Below are 25,948 nucleotides of genomic sequence, written 5' to 3'. Positions count from 1 at the left end.
ATGTAGTATAAATGAAAATCCTTTTTGTAGTGTAAGTGGAGCCTTCTTTAGTATGTTTGTAGTGTTAATGTACCATAAACAATACCTATTATAGTTTATCCTAAAGTGTTTGTAGTGAGTGTAAACCCATGTTTGTAGTGTAACGAACCATAAACTATACTTATTATAGTTTATCATATATGCTTGTAATAAATGAAAATCCTTATGATGAATGACTAATTCTGTTTCATGAAGGTAAACTAACATGAAAGTACATTCAAGATATAGAAAAACATTGTTATACACTTTGCTCAACATGTTACAAAGTGTTAATAAATTTATAAACTATTTTACTAGTTTTAAACTTTTCTGTCCATGTTTTTAGAAAGTTCATAGAAAAATCATTGTAATTCGAAAACTGAATCTGTAAACTCTGATAGTTTAGAAAATGTGTCTAGTTTGTTCACAATTTTTGTTATGATTTTTAGAGGTGTCTAACCAGTATGAAAATTTCCATATTCACTGAATGGTCCGAAATCATTTCTGAAATGATAGACAGTTTTGTAAAAATCTCCATAAATTGTAGAAAAATCGTATGAACGTGTGCAAGTAGTCATTAGAAAGGTATAAACCTGAAATAAATGCATATTGAACAGTTTTGAAAAATATTAATTTTAAGATGGTCAAAACAGTTCGAGAATGGAGCATAACTTTTTTGTTGAAAACTGTTGGTTGTGTTAAAATATGTTTTTGGTGTTGTACTTGTATTCTCCCCCTAAAAAATTGAAGAAAATGTGAAACGATAGGGGTATGAACTCACCTTTTGTGATTTCTTTAAGAATAGAAGGTTGAAGATGAAGAGCTTCAAGTCAAGAACACTTGAAAGATGCTTGGTGATTTGAAGATCCTAAGAATAAATATGTGGATATTTGTGTAAATGATCATGATTTGAGTGAAGGAATGTAGAATATTTAAGAGTGAAATGAAGAACTTACCAAGAGTGGCAGAAAGAGCTCGAGACTTCCTGGGGAAAGTTTGAGTTCCAAATAGTGAGAGAGCGAGAGAGAAAGAGAGAAAGAGAGAAACGTTTGATTTTGGAGGAAGTAAATGAGGTTTTATAGGGGAAGAGTAGAGATTCTAGTGATTGGATTTGGTCAAGGGTAAATCTAATAGAATATTGAAGAAAAATATTGATTTGATTAGGTAGGATGTGAATAGTGACATAAAGTTGATCTGGGGATGGCTTGGTGTTATAACTTTATGGGAAAAGTAAACAATCCTTTGTGTGTGATCTTGAACAAAATATATTATTTATAGAAAATAAATCTTCAATATGGGAATAAAATATGAGTTTGGAGGGTTCAAAATGATGAAAAATACAAATTTAGTGAAATTCCCACCTTAAAATCATCAAAAACGGGCTTAAAATGCAAAACTGGTAAAAAACCGGGCTTGAGAAGCGAATCTACGAGGGTGAGAAGGTTGGACGCGAAGGGAAGGTTTGTAGTAGAGGTGTTCGTTTGGATGTATCGGTTTGATCCGATCCAATCAAGTGAATCCAATTTGATTTCAGTTTTCAAAACATGGATCCGAATAGTCCAATCTAAATTCAAATCCGATATAATTACAATTCGGTTGGATCGGTTTTTTATAATTCGGTTTTCAAAAAACAAAACATTTTAAAATAATATATAATTATAATATTACCCAACTTTACACAAGAACCAAAAATAAATTATTTAGTTGTGTTTTGAAATTTTTAAACAACTACTAAGAAGATATATTATAGTTAAATATTTTATAAATAGAAAACTTTTGAGAGAAATACATATTAATGTTTTTTATCGGGTAAAACGTTTTGAACCTATTTGAAAAAATAAATTACCAAATTAATAAATAACTATGGATATATATTATAAATAGATAAATAATAAATGTTTATTCAGTTTTTTTGGATTATTCGGTTCTTATTTTATAAACCAAAACCAATCCGAAATCCAAAATAGTAATTCGGTTTTGTTAAAAACCAATCCAAAAATCCGAATATCCGAACCAAATAGTCCAATCCAAATTGTCGAATTGGATAATTCGGTTTTATCCGAATAGTGAACAGTCCTAGTTTGCAGTGTGAGCTGCTGATGCAAGAGTGGGTTCGTGCGAGAGGTTGGCTTCAAGGCGACGACGAGGCTCGTTTCGTAAGTAGCGAGGTCCGGAGCGAACCTGGGCGGTTATAAGCGAGCATTGTCGACCAGAAGCGAACCTTCTCTGTTCTGCTATGCGAGTGTGCCCGACGCAAGAGTAGGCTTCGGTCTGAAGACTAAGGGGCGAACCTTCCCGAATAGACACAAACTCCTCACTCAAATGCAAACCTAACATAGGAAGGGACGTGAAGGCAAGCGAGGGTTTGCTGGTGAACAGTACCCTGCGAACCTTCAGCCCTCTTTTTGACTTCTTTCTTCCATTTTAAGATGTTTTCAACCAAGGGAAGGTCCGGGATGGCATGGATGTTCATATAAACGTTGGAAAATGGGATTTTCACTACCAAGAGTTTTGAGAGAGATTTTGGGAGAGATAGCGATAGAGTGGGAGAGATTTAAAGAGATTTGGCCGGTGGCCCTTATTAGTGTTTGGCCCCATAATGCAAGGTTCGTAAACCCCATTATGACTTGTTATGAGTTTCTTACACCCCCGAAGGGTACATAATAATGCTTTATAGAGTCATTACATCACTCTCCCTGCTTAAGGTTTAGAATTTTCTGAACATATGAAATTTTCGAGTGATACTTTGTATTATGATATAAAGTTTTACATTAGCAAACTCAACTATGGCCCTTCCGACAACATTTGTGGCCCTTCCGACCCCTAGGTCTGACATCAACGGCCTTGAACCGCTTCGGTGCAGGCTGTGACTGCACCGGGGCTACTCCCTCGTCTGGAGCTCCATCTCAATCCCAGGCCGCCTGGAGGCTTCCTGCAAATCCAACAATGAACCATAACGTTGAGTGGAAACAAACTTCTTGATGTCCATCTTGAGCATGCTCAAGTAACGGGTCATCTGAGCTTGCTCAGAAGCAGCAAACTCAGCACAAGACATGGCTCTCTCCTTGAACATCTTGGTGATCTCCATCACCGACTCCGTCCCCTGTCTCAAGCCAAGTACTCCTGAGCCAACCTCTCACGTTCCACCAGTGGAACATATCTAGAACAAAACATCTCTGAGAACTACTCCCATGTCATTGCGGTCCTCTATTCAGGAGAATACGAGCTGGTAACAAGTCTCCACCAATCCTTCTCTCAGGACCTCAGAAGGTTCAGAGCGCACCTGACCTTCTGGTCAACTCGGCGAGAGCAAGTGAAGAAGCACCCCTCAATTCCAGACAACCACCTCATGGAGATAATTGGATCCCAAACTCTGTTGAAAGTCGGGGGCTTCATATTGTCAAAGTCCCGATACTGGAAGACCCTCCCAGTGCCAACCCCAGCAGCGGCAACGAATGCGGTGGCTACAACAGCAACAACCTCAGAGAGGGCAGTGTATCGCTCATTAAAGTACTCCACATGGTGGTCTTAATAGACCCAAACATCTCTGGAAACTATGCTCAAAAGTGCGCAACAACCTCCTCCTGAAGGATCTCTCTAATCCTATCCTCGGACACAACCGGCCCATTCCGGCCACCTGTCCCTGATCCCGATCCGGATCCTGCCTCAAACTGATGCGTCATCACCATACTGAATATAGACTAGGGAGATATCAGATAAAATGAAAATCATACCAAGGGAACCAACTCCCAACAAAGCCCTAGGTGTTGTGACTTCCCTATTACCCATACGGGTCATGTGCTTCCAGTAGTACGGGACCATACTATCTTCCACATCTACCCGTATTTGTCTCAAGGATCATCACAAAAACCCTAATATTACACACTAGAAAACGTATCCACTCAAACCTCACTCCCTAGAGGAAGGCTAAACATCACGAAATTGGTCGGATGACCCCCACACAACTCATCCATGAAACTTCCACCAACCCTGCAACACTCATGTATGCTAATCATACATAACACGGGACCTTATAAACAGTTGAATTTCTGATCCTACCCTAAGCCCTTCATCAAACAAGAACAGAAAATAAGGCCAAAGCAAACATTATCAGGCTATAGAATATTAGTTATGTATAACTATGATACATACACTAAGCAACTACAGTAATGATGTCAATTTCATATAATGAAGAACCCTAGTCTATCAGACATCATAGAACCAAGCAATTCTATTATGCAATTTCTGAAGATCCCTAGCCTATCACTACCATGCTTTTCTAACATATCACAAGATCAAATAACATTATGGTAATTTGGTGTCTACTTACTGGCTCCGACTGATCGTACACATCGCATCCTTTTCAATTATTTTGAAAACAATTAGAAAATCACTTTTAAAATCTTTTTCCATAGTTTAAGACTGGATTCGCACGAGTGTTCCTCCAATTCACTCAAACCAAGGCTCTGATACCAACTTGTAACATCTATAAAAATCATGATAAATTTAAACTTTTTAAATACAACCCAAAACCATAGAGTATTTATAAAATAGTTTTCAAAACATTTCCAACATCAGAGTTTCCCAAAATCATAGATCATAACAAGATGATGTGTACGGTCACGCATTCGCCTTCCCATGGTCATCCGAAGTTCCTGAAACATAACCTACAACTGTAAGCCAACGCTAAGTGAACTGCTAGCTACAGTTAGGCCGGCAGGCCTGGGGTGACAAATGTCATAACATTCCGACGCCTAAAGAACGTCGTAGAGGTCACTAGTCATTGTAGCATGGTTGTATGAAACTCACAATATTAACAACTAAAACCTTGTTTATGGGATTAACACTACTTCAAGGGTTTTATTTTAATTAATAAAACTACAATACATTATTTTACACTACAGCTGGTGGATTCCAGGCATTCATACAAACACTAATACGACACACTACTTTTCTAGTACAGAGTACACTAGTACAACATACAATTTCAAGAAACATTCATGATATATTTTTATTTACTAATAAGACTACATTTCATTTACTAAAGAAAATATTGGATTTTTTGGAAGAACACTATAACATTTTTCAAAGAACCAATACAAAGCTTTCCATCTCAAAAACATACTTATGAACTCACCAACTTAAATGTTGATACACTTTCAAAATCACTTGTATTCTCAGGGAACCGGTAGACAGGTACACTCACTGGTTTTGAGAAGACGGAGCTTTATAGAGTCTCGTCTTTTATACTTCTGCTATATACTTTTGATGTCACACAAATCATGTACTAAACAGATGTAAACACTATATTTTATCAATGTAATGGTTATGTTTGCTTTGATTACTATTATACAATTGTTGTGATACTGTACATGACGTCCCCTGCCCCCGAATGTTTCCGTCGTTCCGGTTTGGGGGTGTGACAGATTGGTATCAAAGCATTGTTTATAGTGAACTAAGTATATCAAACCTTACAAGATATACAACTATAAACACAATGGGGCCGAAGTGCTCTGACTAAAAGTATACTTTTAAAATCTAAGTATTTTATAAGAAGTATACAAACGATACATACATACCAGAAAACAGTATCACAGTAAGAACTACACAAAAGTATTTAGATGTTGGACACTATAGTTAAACCTAGATAGTTATGTAATCATATCTGAGATAAATATAGCCTAATCAACTATATTTACTTGAGATACGACCAACATGTGTTTAGGAGTGATCGTGGTGTTGTGAAAAGTCTAAAACTTACCTACACTATATACAAGAGAAACACTAGAACCAAACATAAAGAATGAAATACTATAGGAGTATTTTATGATCCTACAACACTAGAACAAGAAACATCTAGGCCTTGATAGTTATACATAATTCGTATACACCAGGTGTTTATAGAGGGACCCAATGTGAGTCACACCATACAAATTCTTTACAAGTGTTGCTATAAATGAAGTTGGAGATTGCATACTTATATTAGTAGACTTCCACTTTAAATCGCTTAATAGAACATTGTAACTGTTGGAATAGTGTCTAAGGCTGCAACTATATTAGGCAAGTATTTGACCCGATTGTGCATGGTCCTTTTGGGTTGCCTTCACCATAGCAACTTGACAGGATGATTTATAATGAGAGAAGAAATATTATTAATATATTATGAGTATAATATAAGGAATAATAATATTGTTATTTGATTAATATAAGTCATAAATTAATTAGAAATTAATTTGGTGACTTAAAGAGATTAATTGAATAAAAGGGCATAAACTGTCAATTGTATGATAGTTGTACTTTGGGCTATAATCCCTTATGGATAAGGGGTGGACGGTTTTGGGGGCTTGGAAGGACCTAGAATTTTTCCAAGGCTTATCATTAGGGAGATTGGATTGCTTAGGGCCTAAGATATCCAATTAGGGTTTAAGGGTGAAACCCTAAGAGCCTCACTAGTATAAATAGACCCTAGGGGTCAAGGGAAATCGGTACTCTTGCTTTTGAAGAAACCCTGGTCGACTTCCTCCCCTCTCCCCTCTCTCTCTAATCATCCTCTTGCTAGTTGGTGTTTGTAAGCCATTAGAGGAGTGACAATTGTGACTCTAAGCTCCAAGGACAAGAAGATTCAAGCTAGCAACTCAAGGTAATCTTCTAGATCTGTTTTCTTATGTTATTATACTAGATCTATTGATCAAAGTCTTGGATACAATGCATGTTCAATTAGAGAAGCCTAGATCCAAGCATTAGGGTTTGTATGTGCACATAGGAATGTTCTTATGGCTCAAACCCATCAGTAACCGTCAGGATAAGATATATCTTGTTCATTAGCACCTGACGCACGACCACTATAGAGGACTTATCATCATTTTATCTTTAATTTTTTTAGAGAAAGATGCATCCAAAGAAGTCCAACAGGAAGAAAAACAAACCGCCAACAAATCCACCACCCCCACCACCTCCTCAGTATGACCCTAGTGTATTCAAAGCACCAGTTACAGCCGCCATGACGCAGATCAATGCAAGCGGCACTAGCTGGGCTGGTAGTGGTGCCAACCCATCTAACCACGGGGATAGTCATGGAACCCAAGAGAGTGTTCATACAAGGACTTCTCAAATTCTAAACCCAAGTCATTCGATGGCACCGTAGGTGTCATTGCTTTAACACGCTGGTTCGAGAAGACCGAATCCATATTTGAAATTTGCCCGTGTCCTAAAGCTAGCAAAGTGAAATTTGCAACATGCACTTTCACAGACAGATCCCTCACTTGGTGGAACAGCCAAGTCAAGTCATTGACTCTCCCAATAGCCAATGCCATGAGTTGGGATGACCTAAAGGAACTTATGCTAGCAGAATACTGCCTGATGTGTGAGATGCAAAAGTTAGTGCAGGAGATCTGGAGTCTGAAGATGAAGGACTCTGATATCGCTGCTTATACTGCTAGATTTAGTGATCTAGCTCTTTTGTGTCCCGGGATGGTCACCCCGGAGAGTAAGAAGGTGGAAAGGTATATATGGGGATTAAATCCCCCGACTCAAGGAAATGTTATAGCTGCCAATCCACTTACTTTCGATAGTGCCAAGCGTTTGGCACAGACATTAGTAGATCATGGAGATCGCCAAGGCTCCGTAACATTTGTTCCTGAACAGCCCAAGGAGAGTGACAGTAAAAAGAAATTCTGGAACAAGCGAAAGGGCCAATCTTCGCAGGAGCCCTCAAAGAAACAGCAAACAGTGGCAGTCTATGCTGCTACCATTCCTGTTGTTGTTCCTACTGCTCCAGCACCTCCCAGTCGATACGTTGGTAACCTACCGAAATGCAACAAATGTAACTTCCACACACGGACCTTGTCGGGAATTTCAATGCACTAACTGCAACAGGAAGGGGCACACCGCCCGTTTCTGTAAGACACTGACACAGCCTAATGCCCAGACCCCCGAAACTAGAGTAAGCCAAACCTGCTATGGGTGTGGTGAAGTAGGGCACTACAATAGGGATTGCCTGAAGGCAAGAAATGCTGGCAACATAGGAAGAGTTCTAGCGATGGGTCAGGAGGAGGCAGTTGCGGACCCCACGGTAGTCATGGGTACGTTCCTTCTCGATAACTCTTTTGCATTCATACTCTTTGATAGTGGTACAGAGAGGAGTTTCGTCAGCCATAAATTTAAACACTTACTCAAACACAAACCACAATCACTAAATGAAACATTCACTGTCGAGATGCTAATGGGAGGAAAGAGAGCACTAATGACATATTCATAGGTTGTACTCTCACTCTAAACAACCATTCTTTCCCAATCGACCTTATGCCAGTCTCCATAAAAAGCTTCGATGTCATTATCAGAATAGATTGGTTAAGTCCTCATCGTGCTGACATTCTATGCTTCGAAAAAGCCATTCGCCTCAATCTACCAAATGACGAAACCCTCGTTATCTACGGTGACAAACCCAGTACAATCCTTCGCATCATCTCTTGCATCAAAGCCTAAAAATACCTACGAAAAGAGTGTCATGCATTCTTAGCTCATGTAGTCAATGAAAAACAAGATGTAAAAGACCTCGAGAGCATTCCCAAATTCTGTAATTTTTCTGACATCTTTCCTGAAGATCTTCCAGGAGTTCCTCCTAAATGCCAAGTCGAGTTCTGAATCGACTTGATTCATGGAGCTACCCCCGTAGCCAAATCCCCGTATCGCCTAGCACCTGCAGAGATTTCGGAATTATCTAGCCAATTAAATGAACTACTCGGTAAGGGATTCATCAGACTGAGCTCTTCACCCTGGGGAGCACCGGTCCTGTTTGTGAAAAAGAAGGATGGATCTTTCCAGATGTACATAGATTATCACGAACTAAACAAGCTTACCATTAAGAACCAATACCCTCTTCCGCGAATAGACGACCTCTTCGATCAACTCCAAGGAGCCAGCTACTTTTCAAAGATTGACCTAAGATCAGGGTATCACCAATTACGAGTCCATGAGAATGATGTTCCCAAGACAGCATTCCGAACTCATTATGGTCACTACGAGTTTGTAGTAATGCCCTTTTGTCTAACAAATGCACCCGCGATATTCATGGATCTAATGAAACGGGTATGTCATCCCGTCTTAGACAAATTCGTGATAGTATTCGTAGATGATATACTCATCTACTCACGAAGTGAGGGAGAACATAGCCAGCACTTGAGACAAGTCTTAGAAACATTAAGGGCGGAAAAGTTTTATGCTAAATTCTCAAAGTGCGATTTTTGGATTAGGAAGGTAAATTTCCTTGGTTATGTGGTTAGCGAAGAAGGAATACACATGGACCCCTCCAAAATAAAGGCAATCGAGAACTGGTCAACACCCAGAACACCAACAGAGATCTGCCAATTTTTAGGACTTGCTGGCTATTATCGCAAATTCATACAAAACTTCTCCAGAATCGCTAAACCTCTTACTGACCTGACTCAGAAGGGTGTAACTTTTAGCTGGGGAGAGAAAAAAGACATTGCGTTCCAAATACCGAAGCAAGCCCTGTGCAGCGCACCTATCTTGTCTCTTCCAGAAGGGACAGAAGACTTCGTAGTATACTGTGATGCATCTAATCAGGGGCTAGGTTGTGTGCTTATGCAGTGAGGAAAGGTTATTGTCTATGCATCGAGACAACTAAAGGCACACGAAGCCAACTACACCGCTCATGATCTTTAGTTGGGAGTTATAGTTTTTGCACTAAAAATATGGAGGCATTACCTTTACAGTACCAAGTGCACCAGCTTCACCGACCACAAAAGTTTTCAACACATCTTTAATCAGAAAGAACTTAAAATGAGACAACGGCGATGGGTAGAACTACTTGATGATTACGAATGCGAAATTCGCTATCATCCCGACAAAGCCAATGTAGTAGCGGATGCTCTTAGTCGAAAGGAGTACTCAGGTTGTAGAGTGAAGGCACTAACCATGAAAATCCATTCACATCTATCCACACAGATCAAGAAGGATCAATTAGAAGCCTTGCAACCGGATAATGTAGCAGATGAAGCCTTAAGAGGAATGGAGAACAACTTAGAAATCAAGGGTGACGGAGTTCGTTACTTCATGAATCGGATCTGGATACCGAAGTTTGGTGGCTACAAAGATGTTTTCATAAATGAAGCCCACAAGACTCGATATTCCGTTCATCCATGTTCAGATAAGATGTATCTGGATCTCAAGAAACTTTATTGGTGGCCAAACATGAAAGCAGAGATTGCTACCTATGTAGGCAAGTGTCTAACTTGCGCCAAAGTCAAGGTAGAATATCAAAAGCCCTCAGGTTTACTTCAACAGCCAGAGATACCTGAGTGGAAGTGGGAGCGGATTACAATGGATTTCATAACCAAGCTGCCTAAGACCCTGGGTGGTCATGACACCATTTGGGTAATCGTCGACGGATTAACCAAATCTACTCACTTCCTACCAATAAAGGAAACAGACAAGATGGAGAAATTGACCAGAACATACATCAGAGAGATAGTATGACTGCATGGTGTGCCCATGTCTATTATATCAGATAGAGACAGTAGATTCACCTCGCGGTTTTAGCAGTCATTACAGAAATCTCTGGGAACTAGTTTGGACATGAGTACAACCTATCTCCCACAAACTGACGAGCGGAGTGAGAGAACCATTCAAACACTAGAAGACATGCTAAGAGCATGTGTGATTGACTTTGGTAAATAATGGAATACCTATTTTCCATTTGTCGAGTTTTCATAGAACAATAGTTACCACTCTAGCATCAAGGATGCCCCATTCGAAGCCCTTTATGGCCGTAAGTGTAGATCCCCTCTTTGTTGGCTGAAGTGGGTGACACGCAGCTAGCTAAAGGGCAAGTACTGGATAGCACTCTCACTGGCCTGAAGATCATTCGAGAAACCACTGAAAAGATTGTTCAAATCCGAGAATGATTGAAAGCCTCTAGAGATAGACAAAAGAGCTACACAGACAAGACACAAAAACCCTTGGAATTCCAGGTTGGTGACCGTGTTGTGTTGAAGGCCTCACCCTGGAAGGGCATGATACGCTTTGGAAAGCATGGAAAACTAAATCCAAGGTACATTGGGTCATTCGAGATTCTCGCTAGAATCGGCCCAGTAGCTTATAAACTCCGTCTACCACAAGAACTTAACAACGTACACTCTGTCTTCCACGTGTCAAATCTAAAGAAGTGTCTATCCAACGAGACTCTTCTGATTCCACTCGATGAAATCAAGATAAACGAGAGTCTTAACTTTGTGGAAGAACCAGTAGAAATCATGGATAGGGAAGTCAAATGAACGAAACAAAGACGCATGCCAATAGTGAAGGTTCGCTGGAATGCCAAGCGAGACCTGGATTCACTTGGGAGCGAGAAGATAAATTGAGAAAAAAAATACATGCATCTTTTCCCTAGTCCATGATGTACTCTCTACAGAAAGAATTTCGGGACGAAATTCCCTCTAACGGGGGGATAATGTAACAACCCGTTATTTTCAAGTCAATAAAAGTCAAACCCTCTAAATAAAATTTGAGTTTTATTTATTTTGTTAAGATCATAAGGGTTAAATATGATTTAAATTATATAAATGTTGTTTTATATAAGTATTTTAAGGGTTGGAATAAAATACACTTAAGAATCTTAACATTTTTCCTTGGAACCGAGAACCTTCGCACCGAAAACCTTTCTCAGCCGAAAACCTTTGGACTGCAAACCCCCATCGAGAACTCCCCTGGAGCGAAAACTCCCTTCTGACCGAGAACCCTCTTGATATATATAACTTCACTCGAAAACATGAGTCATTTCTCACTTTTCCAACCAAAAACACACTCATTTTGCTCTCAAGTATCATCCAAGAACCTTCATATCTTCAAGCAAAATCCTTCAAATCTTCATAATTTTCACAAAGAATACCAAGAACAATGTTCAAATCTTCAGGCTGACCGAAAACCATCAGGACCGAGAACCACTAGACCGAAATTCTTCCTGACCGAGAACACCTTAAGACCATGAACTTGGTTCTCGGTTGAGGTTTTAAGACCGAAATCAAGGGATTTCGGTGAAAGCTAGACCGAACACACCTAACAACACTCCAAAATAATTCTCAGTAATTTTTGTAAGTAACCTTACATAAACTAAGTGTTGTTTAACACCTTAGTTAATTATTTTGCTAATTTAAATACAATTATATGTTTAAATAATATTAGGATACCGTCATTTACACGTACGCTAGCCCGAGGATCATCTCTGCAGTTTCGCTACCTGATCACGAACACGCACTAGAGGTGAGTTCAAACCCCTACGTTTTCACTATTTCTCAATGTTTTTTTTTGGAGGGGGGGGGGGGGGGAATACAAGTTAAACAAAAGGACTCTTGTGTTAATATCCAAATGATTTCAAACCATTTGAAATTGTTTCACATTAATTTATTGCCATTTTTAACAAAATTATATTCACATATATTCATATATATAAAGAAGGTTCAACAGACTTAGAATTGGCAATTCCGCCCTAAATCTTGTTCCTTGTTTGGTTGTGGGTTTAGGATAGAACTACTTATTCGGCTGTCTTTTCACTCTTGATTATATGTTAGGAATATATGTGAGTGTAGAACATATTGTCTACCCTTTGTAACATGCCAAGCAAAAGGGAACTCTATACAAATCTTTTATTACTGCTTTATATACACTGATAAATTGCAAAGGTTTTCAGTTCATTACAGAGTATACATTTAAACTATAATAGGTATAGTTTGTGAATCGCTACACTATTTTGCTAAGTTCAATAAACGATATAAGAACATACACTTAAACTATAATTGGTATAGTTTGAGAACCACTACACTATTTTACAAGCTCAATAACACTATACAGAAACAAGTATATAAACTATAATAGGTATAGTTTATGGAACACTACTCTATTTCACTAATTCAAGGATACACTAATAAAATAATTATTTAAGTATAATTATTTTACATTACAAAGTACACTACTACAAAGTAATACATACAGTTTCAAGTACAAGAGAACACTACTACACTACACATAAACTAGTTATTACGGGAATGTTAGGCACTACTTCATTGTATCCATCAGGGTACAGGTTCAAGTCCTATAAATTATAACCAAAGTCTCCTAGAGGGAGAGCGTGAATTTGTGTATAGATCTATACGGGACTGACAATCCCGCACCTGAACTGCTATCTACAGTTAGGCTGGCAAGCCTGGGGTGACAAATGTCATAACATTCCGACGCCTGAAGAACGTCGTAGAGGTCACTAGTCATTTTAGCATGGTTATATGAAACTCACAATAGTAACAACTAAAACCTTGTTTGCGGAATTAACACTACTTCAAGAGTTTTATTTTAATTAATAAAACTACAGTACACTATTTTACACTACAGCTGGTGGATTCCAGGCATTCATACAAACACTAATACGACACACTACTTTTCTAGTACAGAGTACACTAGTACAACATACAATTTCAAGAAACATTCATGATAAAGTTATATTTATTAATAAGACTACATTTCATTCACTAAAGAAAATATTGGATTTTCTAGGAGAACACTATAACATTTTTCAATGAACCAAGACAAAGCTTTCCATCTCAAAAACATACTTATGAAATCACCAACTTAAATGTTGATACACTTTCAAAATCACTTGTATTCTCAAAGAACCGGTAGACAGGTACACTCACTAGTTTTGAGAAGACGGAGCTTTAGAGAGTCGCATCTTTTATACTTTTGCTATATACTTTTGATGTCATACAAATCATGTACTAAACAGATGTAAACACTATATTTTATCAATTTAATGATTATGTTTGCTTTGATTACTATTATACAATTGTTCTGATACAGTACATGACGTCCTCCGCCCCCAAACGTTTCCGCTGTTTCGGTTTTGGGGTGTGACAACCAATCCGGCTTACGAACAATAATGTTTAAAAGTCGGCTTCAATAAGACAAATTTGGTAGAAAAAATTAACAAACCTCTCCATAGAATATGATTTGGGGTGTTTCTACCTCTACTGATTCTCGTCCCATTTCCATACTTCCTTTTTCCTTCTATTTTATCCTTCACTTGTAAATATATGTTCAGAAGTTTAATTACAGAATTTTCATAGGAAAGAGAAAACCATATAAGGAAGCTTTGGCATTTAAGGAGATATAGCATGAAAACCAAAAACTTGTGGCCACTCATCAAAAGATAGATGTTCAACTTTAAAATAGATTTAACTGAAAATTTGCCCCATCTCAATCAATCAAAATTTGTAGCCTATTGCCTGCAGATCCAATATCTACAATAAGATTTATCCACAGAGAATACCCTTCCAAAAAGAAGAATAAAAATCATAGGCTATTACTATATATATATATATATATATATATATATATATATATATATATATATATATATATATATATATATACACACACACACCTATACAAATATATATACCTACATACAAACACACAAAAACAGATAAAAACACCTGCATACAAACATATGCACATTAGACTCCTACATGAACACACATGTATATACACCTATACTTATACACACACCTATATACATATAAACACACACACAGAGAGATACACATACCTACACACAAAATACATACCTCTATGTGGAATTTCTTTTCCTGCAATCGCCTCCAACCTTTTTCTAACCTTCTATTTTCAAGTTCACATGTTAAACATACATACAAATATGAAATCCAATCCTTCAATTCCTCAAATGATCTTTAAGTTTTATATGTATGTAGCAAAAATTGATGTGTATGCAACAAATCAAAAGAAGAAAATAAAAAAATAAAAAATAAAATAAAAAAAAAAAAAAAAAACGAAATCGTAATGTTTTGGGTCCTTGATGGTAAACCTAGAGAGAGAGAGAGAGAGAGAAGAGAGAGGTTTAGGGCATGGAATCATATCTTATCTTCTATCTGCAAAACATCAAAATCAAAATCAAAAGTGTGGTTTAGGGCTTGAAATCGAGATCAAAAGTGAATTTTAGGGCTTGAAACTGTTGCTTACCTTTGAAATTTAGGCCTTGACATCGTAAGCTGTCTCTTATCTGCAAAATATCAAGATCGAGAGTAAGTTTCAAGGATTGAAATCGAGATAGAGAATGAGGTTTGGAGCATGATATCGTCACACACGCACACATAGATATTTTTATTTTGTGCTGGTCTTCCCAATTTTATCCTACAAAAAAAAATTCTAATAATGAAAAGGTAACAAAAAATTCACTTTCTCGTGATCTTGAATGGAGCGAGATAATAGAAACAAAGAGAAGCCTTTTGGGTCTCTAATAGAAAAGTGTTTCCAAATATGAAGATAAGGGGGTACCTTGGTGAATCCGTATCAGGCGGTCGCTTATTAAAGGGTAACAATCTGGCAATCCAACTCGTCGTGAAAGATAAAGGACAAATGAGAGAGGAGGAGAATGCAGGAGTAGGCTCGTGTTGAAGAAGTGAGGTTGGAGAAGTGAAGCGGTGTTGCTAGTGATGCGGAGACGGTGGAAGTGACCGGTGAGTAAGAGAGAGGGACTTAGAGAAAATGTGAACGAAGTTGTATGAAGCAAGATGTATAGATCCACAGGAACCATAAGGATTTCGTGGAAATTTCAATTTGTTGAGTTGTTTAAGCGGGTTTTCATCTCCACCGGCCGCAAATTAAGGGATGATGATGATAACATGTTGTGATTGACGGATTCAAAATCTTATATTTGACTTTTCAACTGTTGACGGACTGCAATATATAAATTGATTGTATATGATGTATTAAGGGTTGTAGCTCTTAAAATTCATAAATGCTTATTAAAGTATTAAGATATATTATTAATTATACACAAAATTACTGTTTTAAGTCATGCCTTACAAACGACAAGGCTCGCTACAACTCGAAAAAAAACTTGAGGCTTGACTTTGCCGCCAAGTCACGTCTAACATTATTTAGAACCTTGATATTGTGTATTGTGTATGCGTACTAAGCATTCTTGCTTACTTGTGGTTTATTAATATTTTCCAGGGAAAGGACACAACTGGATTGCTATGAGCTTTCGCATGCACATTTAAAGATTCTTAAAGTTTCTCAATTAATTTCATTTATGACATTATAAATATGTAAATTGGGTTTTTGACTTCTGCAGTTTTGTTTATGAAATGTTTTTAGTAAACTCTAAGAGTTTTTTTAACGGAATAATATTTTAATTTGTACTTTAAACAAAAACTAGGATGTTACATTTTTTGGTTCTTGCGTAATGGTGTTTAGTGCTGGAATTGTCTGCTGCTTTTAGATTCTCGAACACTTTCGCCCTTCGCTTCTCATTTGGGGTTGGTATTTTTTCCATTGCTTTTGCCTTATGCTTGGAGGACGGTGGCTTCCTATGTTTTTTACCTTTTAGTAATACTATGTTGTGTGCGGTTTGCTGCTTGTTGTTTTAGTGGTAGTTTGGTTCCTTTTTGCTTTGGTTTTTTTATCATAACTCTTGCTAACTTTCCGTTGGAAAAAAATAACAAGAAACTAATCAAACTACAATCATTCTTCTACCATGTTTCGCAAATGAAAATACATATTTGCTTGCCTATTGTATTATAAACTAAAGAAGTATATATCTAATTGACCCAAATAAAAACATGCAAGATCCATGATAGAATAGTCGTCGATCTTTTTGTAAAAATCATAGATAGAGATAGAGACTAGGAAACACAAGAAACATTATCCAACTGAGGATATAAATAAAGGCTAGACTCAAGTTAGTTTATTAAGTAGTCACGACAGGTCCAGGTCCAGGTCCAGCGTTGACAGGTTTCTGATACACCCTGACAACCGGCGTCCCATCAGTCCCATCATCCTTAACTCTCCACCCTCTATCCTTCTTTCTCTGAGGCTTTTTATGATGCTGATGTTTATGAGAGGCAGAGGCAGAGGCAGAGGCGGCAGGAGGCAGCAGCTTCCTCCTTTCACCAGGTACTACCCCTTTACTCGATCCCAACAACCCATTAGTCATATCAAAGTTCTCAAGATCATCCATAACCTCTTCCAGCCTCCCTTCACCACCACCACTTTCCGATCTCTCATCCACCTTCTCTACATTCTCCTCCTCCTCCTCCTTCTCCCCTGGCGGCAGTTGATAATGGGGTAGTTTTCCGTCAATATAATCCTTCAAAATCTGGCGAGCAGCTTTCGTTTCATCGGGTAAACCACTGGAAGCGACATAGCCACGAGAGGCACAGTATGACCTCAAAAGCTCAGCGGCCAATGGTGGGCGGTTTTCGGGCTCGTAGGGCTTAGGTTTGGGGAGGGTAATATTATACACAGCCTGGATGACATGTCTGGGAACTCGATCAGCCACCACCTGTACCGCTTCCCGGTGCTCCGTCATCCGGTGAATGGGTAAAACTCCGGATGCAATCATCTCGTATCTCGAGCTTGTAAACGACGGGAACACTAACCCGGGGCAATCACATAACGTAAGTTTTTCAGTGATTATTAAGGTTTGAAAATGCTTGGTTTTCCCGGGGGTAGAAGTTACACCGGTCCGTTTTGCCCCTACCAAAGCGTTGATTGTTGAGCTTTTACCTACATTCGGGTAACCTACAAATCCCACTGTTACATGTTCCGTGGTCCCCGTCCTCATTTCCACTATTTCCTCTGCCTCTGACTGTAAACGGGACAATAACTCATCCCTCGAGTATAGTTTTGTATCTGTATCTGAAGAAGAAACAGGAACAGGTGCTTTTTTCCCTTCTAACTCCGCAGTTGCAACTTTGGCTGACCAAAACACGTACAGAATGTCATGGAGCTTCATGTATTCAGCCCATTTTTGTCTGCAAAAAAATCAACACAGGAACAACTAAAATATAGAGCTCCCATTCTTCTATTTTTGTGATTAAGACCAAAATACCACCATCAACATACATTTATTGAAATAAAAATATGATAATTAAACAAAAATATTTGGATATAAATAAGAGTTTTGAAAATTATGTTGGTTTTTATAATTGAATCCCTTCCTTTGACAAAATATTCTGTTTTCAAAAAAACCGGTGTTACTACTAACCTCACGGGATTTGGTAAAAGATCGGCCTTGTTGATGAGAAGTAGCGTCCTTTTATGCTCATCTATTTCTCTTGCATATGCCTGCATGCATTTTGACACAATTAGATGATCAAAAAAAGTTACGCCTATTCCTTGTTAACTGTAAGAAAAATACATATACATAACTTTTGTCCCTGTTTTCAGAAAAAAATGATAAAAATGTATATATTTGCATAATAATAGAGTTAAAGAAGTCTAAAGCTTTATCTGACAACAGAAGAACATAGATAATAATGAGGAAAAGTGGAGAAATGTTTGTTACGGGAAAAGAATACAAATTTTATTTTAAAGAAAATTTGAAACCAAGAAAACAAGTAGCTACCATATGCTTATATCATGCTTACAAAGGCGTTTACAACTATCACAACACAAGCAACAAGTGATCTAAGCATAATACTACAAAGAGTAGTGACCATGTGGACATATGAAGGCTAGAAACATGAGGTGGAAGCTAATAAAGAGTTGGGAAGGAACAAGTACTTGAGATGTAAGCTTCTAAAGTGATTAAGCTAAGCTAGAAGATGACATGGAAGAGCTAGAGGCTTGAATTGAAGTGTAAGCTCCTGAGGGGATGAGATACAACAAGTCCACTAGGTGTAATCTTCTTCTCATTAGAGTACCACTTTCTAATCCTAAAAGACAAGCATGTTAATGCACATACTTCTCCTATAAATAGCAAGCAACGTTAAGCATTATTCTTGATTCCAAAACAAGTAACACTCTCGAATGCTTAGTAGTAACTTGGAGATTTTAGAAGTATAGAGGTTCTATCTGGCAAGCTAAAACAAAATGAGTACTTATGTGATTTAATGGGATGCATACATACTATAACATATTGTATAATACTTTGCCATGTTTAATTGCTTAATGTTTTAAAAGCATATGTTTTAGTATGTTATCAAGATAGCATGAAAGTTTTATACATGTTAAGTATGGCCATCGTATAGGGTAAGGTATGAAGGGTCGTCTTTCAAACGTACTTTATAGGACAGCCTTATATAGACCCCAAGGTTATCTAACCTCTTCGCCGTTTGGCCTACTTACTTGTAGCTATGAAAGAATGCATTGATTGTTATTTTTGCATTAAATGTTTATGCTAAATAATCAGAACCTAACTACTCACTAAGCTTAAAGCTTACATATTCATATATGTATCTTAGGAGGAAAAGAGTAAGGACCAAAAGAAGTAGTTACTATTTTAACAGAAGTTTTAGAAGTATTATAAGTTGTCAAAATAGATTTTTTTATACACTTCTGCTTATGTATTTTTGTTAAACCATAATGAAATAAAAAAGTAATGTCCTAGTTAAATTGTACCAAGAATAAATGACGGTACCCGCAGGATCGGGGCGTCGCAACAACCGTATCTAAAACTTAAAAAATCTATAAAAAATAGACTACGGCTTTGACAACATTATCAATGGAAGAAGAAGAAGAAGATCAAGGTTCCTTTTCACAATAACAAATATTTGTCATCCTTTAACAATATACTTCCTCAACTAATAAACCGATTACGTTTATACCAACAATTCCACCTTTACAAGTAAATCCTAATTTAATTTAAATAATATTATCCAGGATATATCCCAAGTTGTGGATATTACTATGTATCTATCAACTCACCAAATCATAATTGATTTATATATTGGTCAAATCAAAAAACTGAAGTGGAAGGTCTTATTACGAACTAAAATAGTATATACAAGTAAATGAAGTTTTTTAAAGCTCAAGGACCATAAAATAATTTCATATCATATATGGCTTTCATAAGTGGTTACCAATTATAACACAGAACACCTGCTCTGCCCAAATTATTATATTAAATTGATATGAGATCCAACTGACAAAGTTCATTCATATATGTATGTAAAATCAAATAACCTTCAGGAAAATATCAAATAACTCTATGAGAAGTGAACATGTATAATTCAGAACCCTTTCTGTAAGAAATGCAACTTTTGCTGGTTATAATTCAAATAAGTACGAACAGAGTGTACATACACATGCCCTCACATACACAACCCCGATGACATTATGGTTCACTTATTTTGATTTTTTCATGTTATTTTAGAAAACAAGGCATCAACATTCAAGTTCAACAAGAAAAGATCACAAATTGAACTGAAATTAAACAATGAATCCTAACCCGTTTGATCTAACAAGCAAAAAAAGCAAAAAGAATAAAGCTACACACCCATAAACAATCCAGATTTTGCAAAGATATCAACCAAATTTCAGATTATAGAAGTAGCTACAAGAACCTTGAAAAGAAGAAATAAATTTCCAAATTACAATAAATATACCTCTAGGTCAGGACAACGATAGAACAGTGGATCTCGCGCATCAACAACCATGACAAGCTGGAGAATTGTTGCCAGATTAGTTATTTTTTTAACAAAACAAATATTAAAAGTATATGCATGCAACATAAGAATTGAGTTTTCAAATACTAGAAAGCCACAATATGTGAAGAAACATACCAGATCACTACGTTCAACAACCCTCCAAAGTTGTCTCCATATATCAAGATTCTTCTCAAATGGTGTAAGAACAAGACTATCATTTTCCTCAAGCCTACAACATAAGAGTTGAGTTTTCAAATCCATAAGATTTCTTACACACAACACAACACAACATAACAAGCAAAGCAATTGTTCAAAAAGTTATTTAACTTGGGATAAATATACAAACCTTGCAAGGCTACGCCGCCAAACTAAAAAGGCACGCCTTTCATTGGCATCAAGCTCTTCGACAGACATTTTGGCATTCCATGCTGGCCTGAGAGAGAGAGAGAGAGAGAGAGAGAGAGAGAGAGAGAGAGAGGGTTTGGACTTAGAAATTGGAATAAATCTTTAAAATGAAAATACAACATTTACAATAAATAACTATTTAATAAATACCTCCGTGGAACGCTAAGACTGCTCGCATGCAATGCCTCCTCTTTTAATTGAAGCTCTCTCCTTTGCTCGGTAGTCAATATCTCACTGGTGCTAGAACTTGACTCTCTATGTGGTACACACACAGCCATCAATTAATTGAGCATCCACATCGTATATACATAAATAGAAGAACATCATCATGAAAACAAATAAACAAAAGGGAACCCGAAATTTAAGAAACTATACTTGAAAGCACAGCACCCCTCTCACAAAAATATCCATATATTTGATTTAGTGTGGAAAATAAACTAAGTAGGTGTTCAGGTATGATACCAAATCACGAAAACCATAAGCTTGCACAGGTCTAAATACTACCACAACCATAAAAAAAATGAAATTAAACACAGCAAAATCTAAAGTAAAAGACCAAACTACTTGCACGTATGCCCTTTCTAGAGATCATCTGGAACTAAAACAGATAGATAAGGGCTTCTTGAATGAGAAACGAACAATAAAAAAATGAAATAAGATGGTTAAAGGAGCTAACGACATACAAATCAATAAGGGTATTCACGGCGGTGGGGTTGTCGGCGGAGAAGAGACGCACGGCTTCATCGGCTTGTTGGATTACAGCGTCGATATCGTTGACGTCGGTGATGGATTCAAGAACCTTCTTGTGTTGTTTGTAATAAACCTGACCCTTTTCCTTGGATTCTTGGATCATATGGTTGTGATGCTTGACTAGGGCTCTTCCCAAAGCCGATTTATCGCTTTTCCCCATTGAAGCCCGATGATGGTGGTCCTCAAGTTCCTTCACTAGGTTTTATCTGTATGGGTATGTATGTGCCCCAATTGTCGGCTACGTGAATATGCAGAATAGCAAAGCAACAGAGAGAGGTCGAGAAGTAGGAATTGGCAGCCCAAGAAGCAGCCAGACCTAAAATGTTGACAGAAAATCGATGAACCGACTGTTTTTAAAAGTATATTGTTATGTTTACACGTTTTAAAAAGGAATGCGAGACCGTATATTCCATGTATAGTTACGGTATGTTTTACAGGTTGATAAAAAAAAACTAAATATAAACAAAAATTTATTTAAATTTAAAATTTAAATTTAAAATAAAACATATTAAATAATATATGAGTTGTAATATTATAATTTAATGGTTATTTTCAATTAAAACAATTATTAATTGATGTGTAAATATGACGTGTTAATTAAGAAAAGATAAAAAATAATGTGTTAATTAAAAAAAGATAAAAAATGACAAAATGAAAAATAGAAAAAACATTTATTTAAAAATATTAAAAAATGACATGTGTCCAAGTTAATGAGAAAGTAACATGTGTCAAAATTATTTTTATTTATTAAGGACGATTTATATATATATATATATATATATATATATATATATATATATATATATATATATATATATATATATAGGAATGAGTTCTATGGAAAACAAATAACTATGGCAACATATGCTGGAACCAATGATCAAGTGACACGTGTCCATTTTTTTATTCATAAGCAATCTACTATGGAAGTTATTTATGTAGTTATTCCAAAGTGATGTGTTGTCATGCTTTCATTGGTTCCAACATGTGTTGCCCTAATTGTTTATTTTCCATATAACTCTTCCCTATATATATATATATATATATATATATATATATATATATATATATATATATATATATATATATATGTGTGTGTGTGTGTGGAGGGTTATATTGAAAATAATAAAAAAAAAACCCTAAAAATCATAAAAATGCATAAAAAATAATTAGAGATCACAAATATTTTTTTGACATTTTTTACCTAAAAATCGCAGGTTTATTTACAAAATCGCTGAAAAAAAAAACGATTTTTTTTTGGTTTTTTTCAAAAAAAAATTCAGCGAAAATAAAGAAAAAGCTGCGAAAATTCATAATATAAAATCAAAAAAAATATTTGTGATGTCTAAGTATCTTTTTTATGCATTTTTATGATTTTTACGGTTTCTTGTTTTCCATAGAACCTAAACTTATATATATATATATATATATATATATATATATATATATATATATATATATATATATATATATATATTCATATCTAATAATTTAAAATTTTTAAATTTATAGGAAAAAATAAAATATTAATTATTAAATTTGAAGTGTTTATTTATCTTTCACATTTAAACTGCTAATTTAAATAAACAACTAAAATAATTGGATTCAATTTATAAATTTAGAAATTATAAGGAAAGTTGCATTAATAAATTAGAAATATATTTATTATTACATTTAAATATTATATGAAATTTAATAAAAAAGAAAAAATTACAAAATGGTACATGGATATAATTTAATCTAAATTTACCACAAAACGACATATGACATAATGTATAAGAAGATGACAAATGGCAAAATTATTTTCATTTATTACAGAGGATATTTTTTTTGATTTGTATATACATTTGATCATCGAGTTTTTTGTCCGCATTTGACTATTTAACTTGTTTTTTTTCCACCTTCAGTCTTTATAACCAGATACTCTAGGTTAAGCTGAAAAAAATGACTTAATAGGATAATATAACTTTCAGTTTGTACACATTTAATTCTTAATGTTTTGTACACATTTAGTCCTTATGATCGATTTCTTTAGATTTTGTTCATAACATCCTACATGGGACAATCCTTAATGAGGTGTTCTCATACGTGGCTCGTCCTTCACTTATATCAGTAACATAATTCACAAATCGATCAAATAATGTTGGTGCCCTAGTTTTCTCCAAGCAGAATATGTCTTCGGTTTCGGTTTCATCTATCTTCATAGCAGACAACATGATTCTTTGTGATTACTTCCTCCCAACTTGAATTTTCACTTCCAAGACAAACGAATTGAGAAAGATGCTAAAAGAATTTGCACTTCCAAGACAAAAAGAACACCATGACAAAAAGTTTCATTTATCTCCATGCTAAACGACGAATCTCGTATGATGTCGTGAACAAAAAGAACACCATGACAAAAAGTTTCCTCCCAACTCAATTTTGCACTTCCATGACAAAGAATTTCGTTATCTGCTATAAAGATAGATGAAACCAAAGTCGAAGACATCTTTTGCTTGGAGAAAACTAGGGCACCAACTTTATTTCATCGATTCGTGACTTAGGTCACTGATATAAGTAAAAGACAAGCCATGTATAAGAACAATTCATTAATGCCCACGTGTCATGAGCAAAATCTGAAGAAACTGGTCGTTGGGAGTAAATATGTACAAAAACATTAAGGACTAAATGTGTACAAACTTAAAAATATATTACCCTATTAAGTCATTTTTTGGCTTAACCTAAAGTAGTCAGTTATAAGGATTGAATGTGGACAAAAAAAGGTTAAATCGTCAAATGTTGACAAAAAACTCAAAGATCAAATATATACAATTCAAAAAATATATTATCCTTTTAAGTCGTTATCCCTTTCAATATTTAAAATAGAGAAAAATACAAATCTAGTCTTTTTTGTTAATGACTTTTTAGTTTTTGTCCAAAAATTAAAACTTAACCCATAATAACCACTGAAACTGTAGTTATTTAGGGAAACATACGGTCAAAGGCCATTGACTAAAGTCAACGCTAAAAAAAGCTTACGATTAACTACTCTTTTGTAGCAATGGGCTGCTGTTTCGAAGGTTATTTACTTTTTCAGGGTCCGACCCCGTCATCCGAGAATATATAAAGTTGTAAATGTCATTTATGTCATTTTTTGTGTTTTTGAAGTTAGGAAAAACTGTCACACCCCAAAACCGGAATGGCGGAAACGTTTGGGGGTGGAGAACGTCATGTTTAGTATTACAAGGCATACATCTTAGTAATCAAAGTAATGAACAACCATTTTATTAGAAAAAAGTGTTTACAAAGTATGTGTTCACAAAACATAGAATATATATGTAAATAACAAAACAAAACTTGAAGTTATTATGCTCCATCTTCTGAATTCCCAGCGCGAGTACCTGTCTACTAGTCTCCTGAGAATACAAGTTATTTTGAAAGAGTTGATCAGCAATTAAGCTGGTGAGTTCATAAGATTTTAGTGATGTAAGTATGTTGTAGAAAGTTGTAGTAAGATGTAGTAAACTGTAAGTTCTGTTTAGAAAAGTCCGCCTGTTCCTTCAGAAAATCCTATATTTCCTACTTTGATGAAAGATAAGTAAAAATGACTCTACAATCCTTTCTATGAGTACTAAATGGATACAAGTTATATAAAACTCAGAGTAAACAAACAATCGATAGTATGTATCTGCCCTAAGCCCACAACCAAACAAGGAACAAGAAGTAAGGTGGAAAACACACATCCCATTGTTTTTTAGATCATTGTTGTATATAACCCTGACGTGTTCACTTGTTACTCATGGAGTTAATTATGATAGTTCCTTTATATTTGATAAAAAGATTCTTTAAGAAAACCCTTATTTCTTATAATAAAATAGTGACCACAGTTGTTCCTTCTATAATCACTTAGTTTATACTGGCTATATATAATCTAATATCGAATAGATAATTAATTGTGTGAATCTGCCCTAAGCCCACAACCAAACAAGGAACAGGAAATGAGGCGGAAAGAACACATCCAACTCCCTATCTGGTATTAATTATATATAACCATAATGTATAAAATAAGGTATTATAGAGTTAAACACCTAAGGCCCTTTAAGTTTATACTGGTTTAATAAAATGGATTAAACCCTTTTACTAGTAAGTGTCTAGTTTTGTATACCAAAAGTTCTGATTTAAAAAGTATGTTTTGTACTAGAAAACTGTGCATTGAATTAGTGTCCTATGACTTGACTCATACCTGGTACCCCTTATGATGACTTAATGTATACGAAACATATATATCACTAAGATCGAATGGATAATAGGCTAAGTGAATCCGTTCCAAGCCCACA

General features: G+C 35.9%; 2 protein-coding genes and 1 long non-coding RNA gene across 4 annotated transcripts; all 3 read right to left on the bottom strand.

Annotated features, from left to right (window-relative positions):
• Positions 1-13,516: 13,516 nt before the first annotated feature.
• On the bottom strand, positions 13,517-14,842 carry LOC111909262 (uncharacterized). Of its 2 annotated transcripts, none has more exons than XR_006188004.2 (2): positions 14,652-14,842; positions 13,517-14,519 (listed from the first exon to the last, which is right to left on the bottom strand). It is a non-coding gene; the product is annotated as an uncharacterized LOC111909262 (long non-coding RNA). The 2 variants fall into 2 exon arrangements; XR_006188005.1 differs by having other exon boundaries at positions 13,517-14,309.
• A 23-nt stretch (positions 14,843-14,865) lies between these two features.
• On the bottom strand, positions 14,866-15,895 carry LOC111909261 (uncharacterized). The gene is made up of 3 exons (XM_023905053.3): positions 15,379-15,895; positions 15,064-15,103; positions 14,866-14,972 (listed from the first exon to the last, which is right to left on the bottom strand). The coding sequence occupies exons 1-3, from the start codon at positions 15,635-15,637 to the stop codon at positions 14,969-14,971; spliced, it is 303 nt and encodes a 100-aa protein (XP_023760821.1). The 5' UTR covers positions 15,638-15,895; the 3' UTR covers positions 14,866-14,968.
• A 660-nt stretch (positions 15,896-16,555) lies between these two features.
• LOC111909263 (GTPase LSG1-1) lies at positions 16,556-21,991 on the bottom strand. The gene is made up of 7 exons (XM_023905054.2): positions 21,566-21,991; positions 21,033-21,137; positions 20,824-20,910; positions 20,613-20,706; positions 20,436-20,492; positions 18,095-18,174; positions 16,556-17,861 (listed from the first exon to the last, which is right to left on the bottom strand). Exons 1-7 carry the CDS (start codon positions 21,790-21,792, stop codon positions 16,796-16,798), a joined length of 1,716 nt encoding a protein of 571 aa, XP_023760822.1. The 5' UTR covers positions 21,793-21,991; the 3' UTR covers positions 16,556-16,795.
• Between the last annotated feature and the right edge of the window lie 3,957 nt (positions 21,992-25,948).

This window comes from Lactuca sativa, chromosome 2 (assembly GCF_002870075.4).
Source record: "Lactuca sativa cultivar Salinas chromosome 2, Lsat_Salinas_v11, whole genome shotgun sequence".
NCBI lineage: Eukaryota > Viridiplantae > Streptophyta > Magnoliopsida > Asterales > Asteraceae > Lactuca > Lactuca sativa.
The sequence above is the reverse complement of the archived record's forward strand: the minus strand, read 5'-3'. Positions and strand labels throughout refer to the sequence as shown.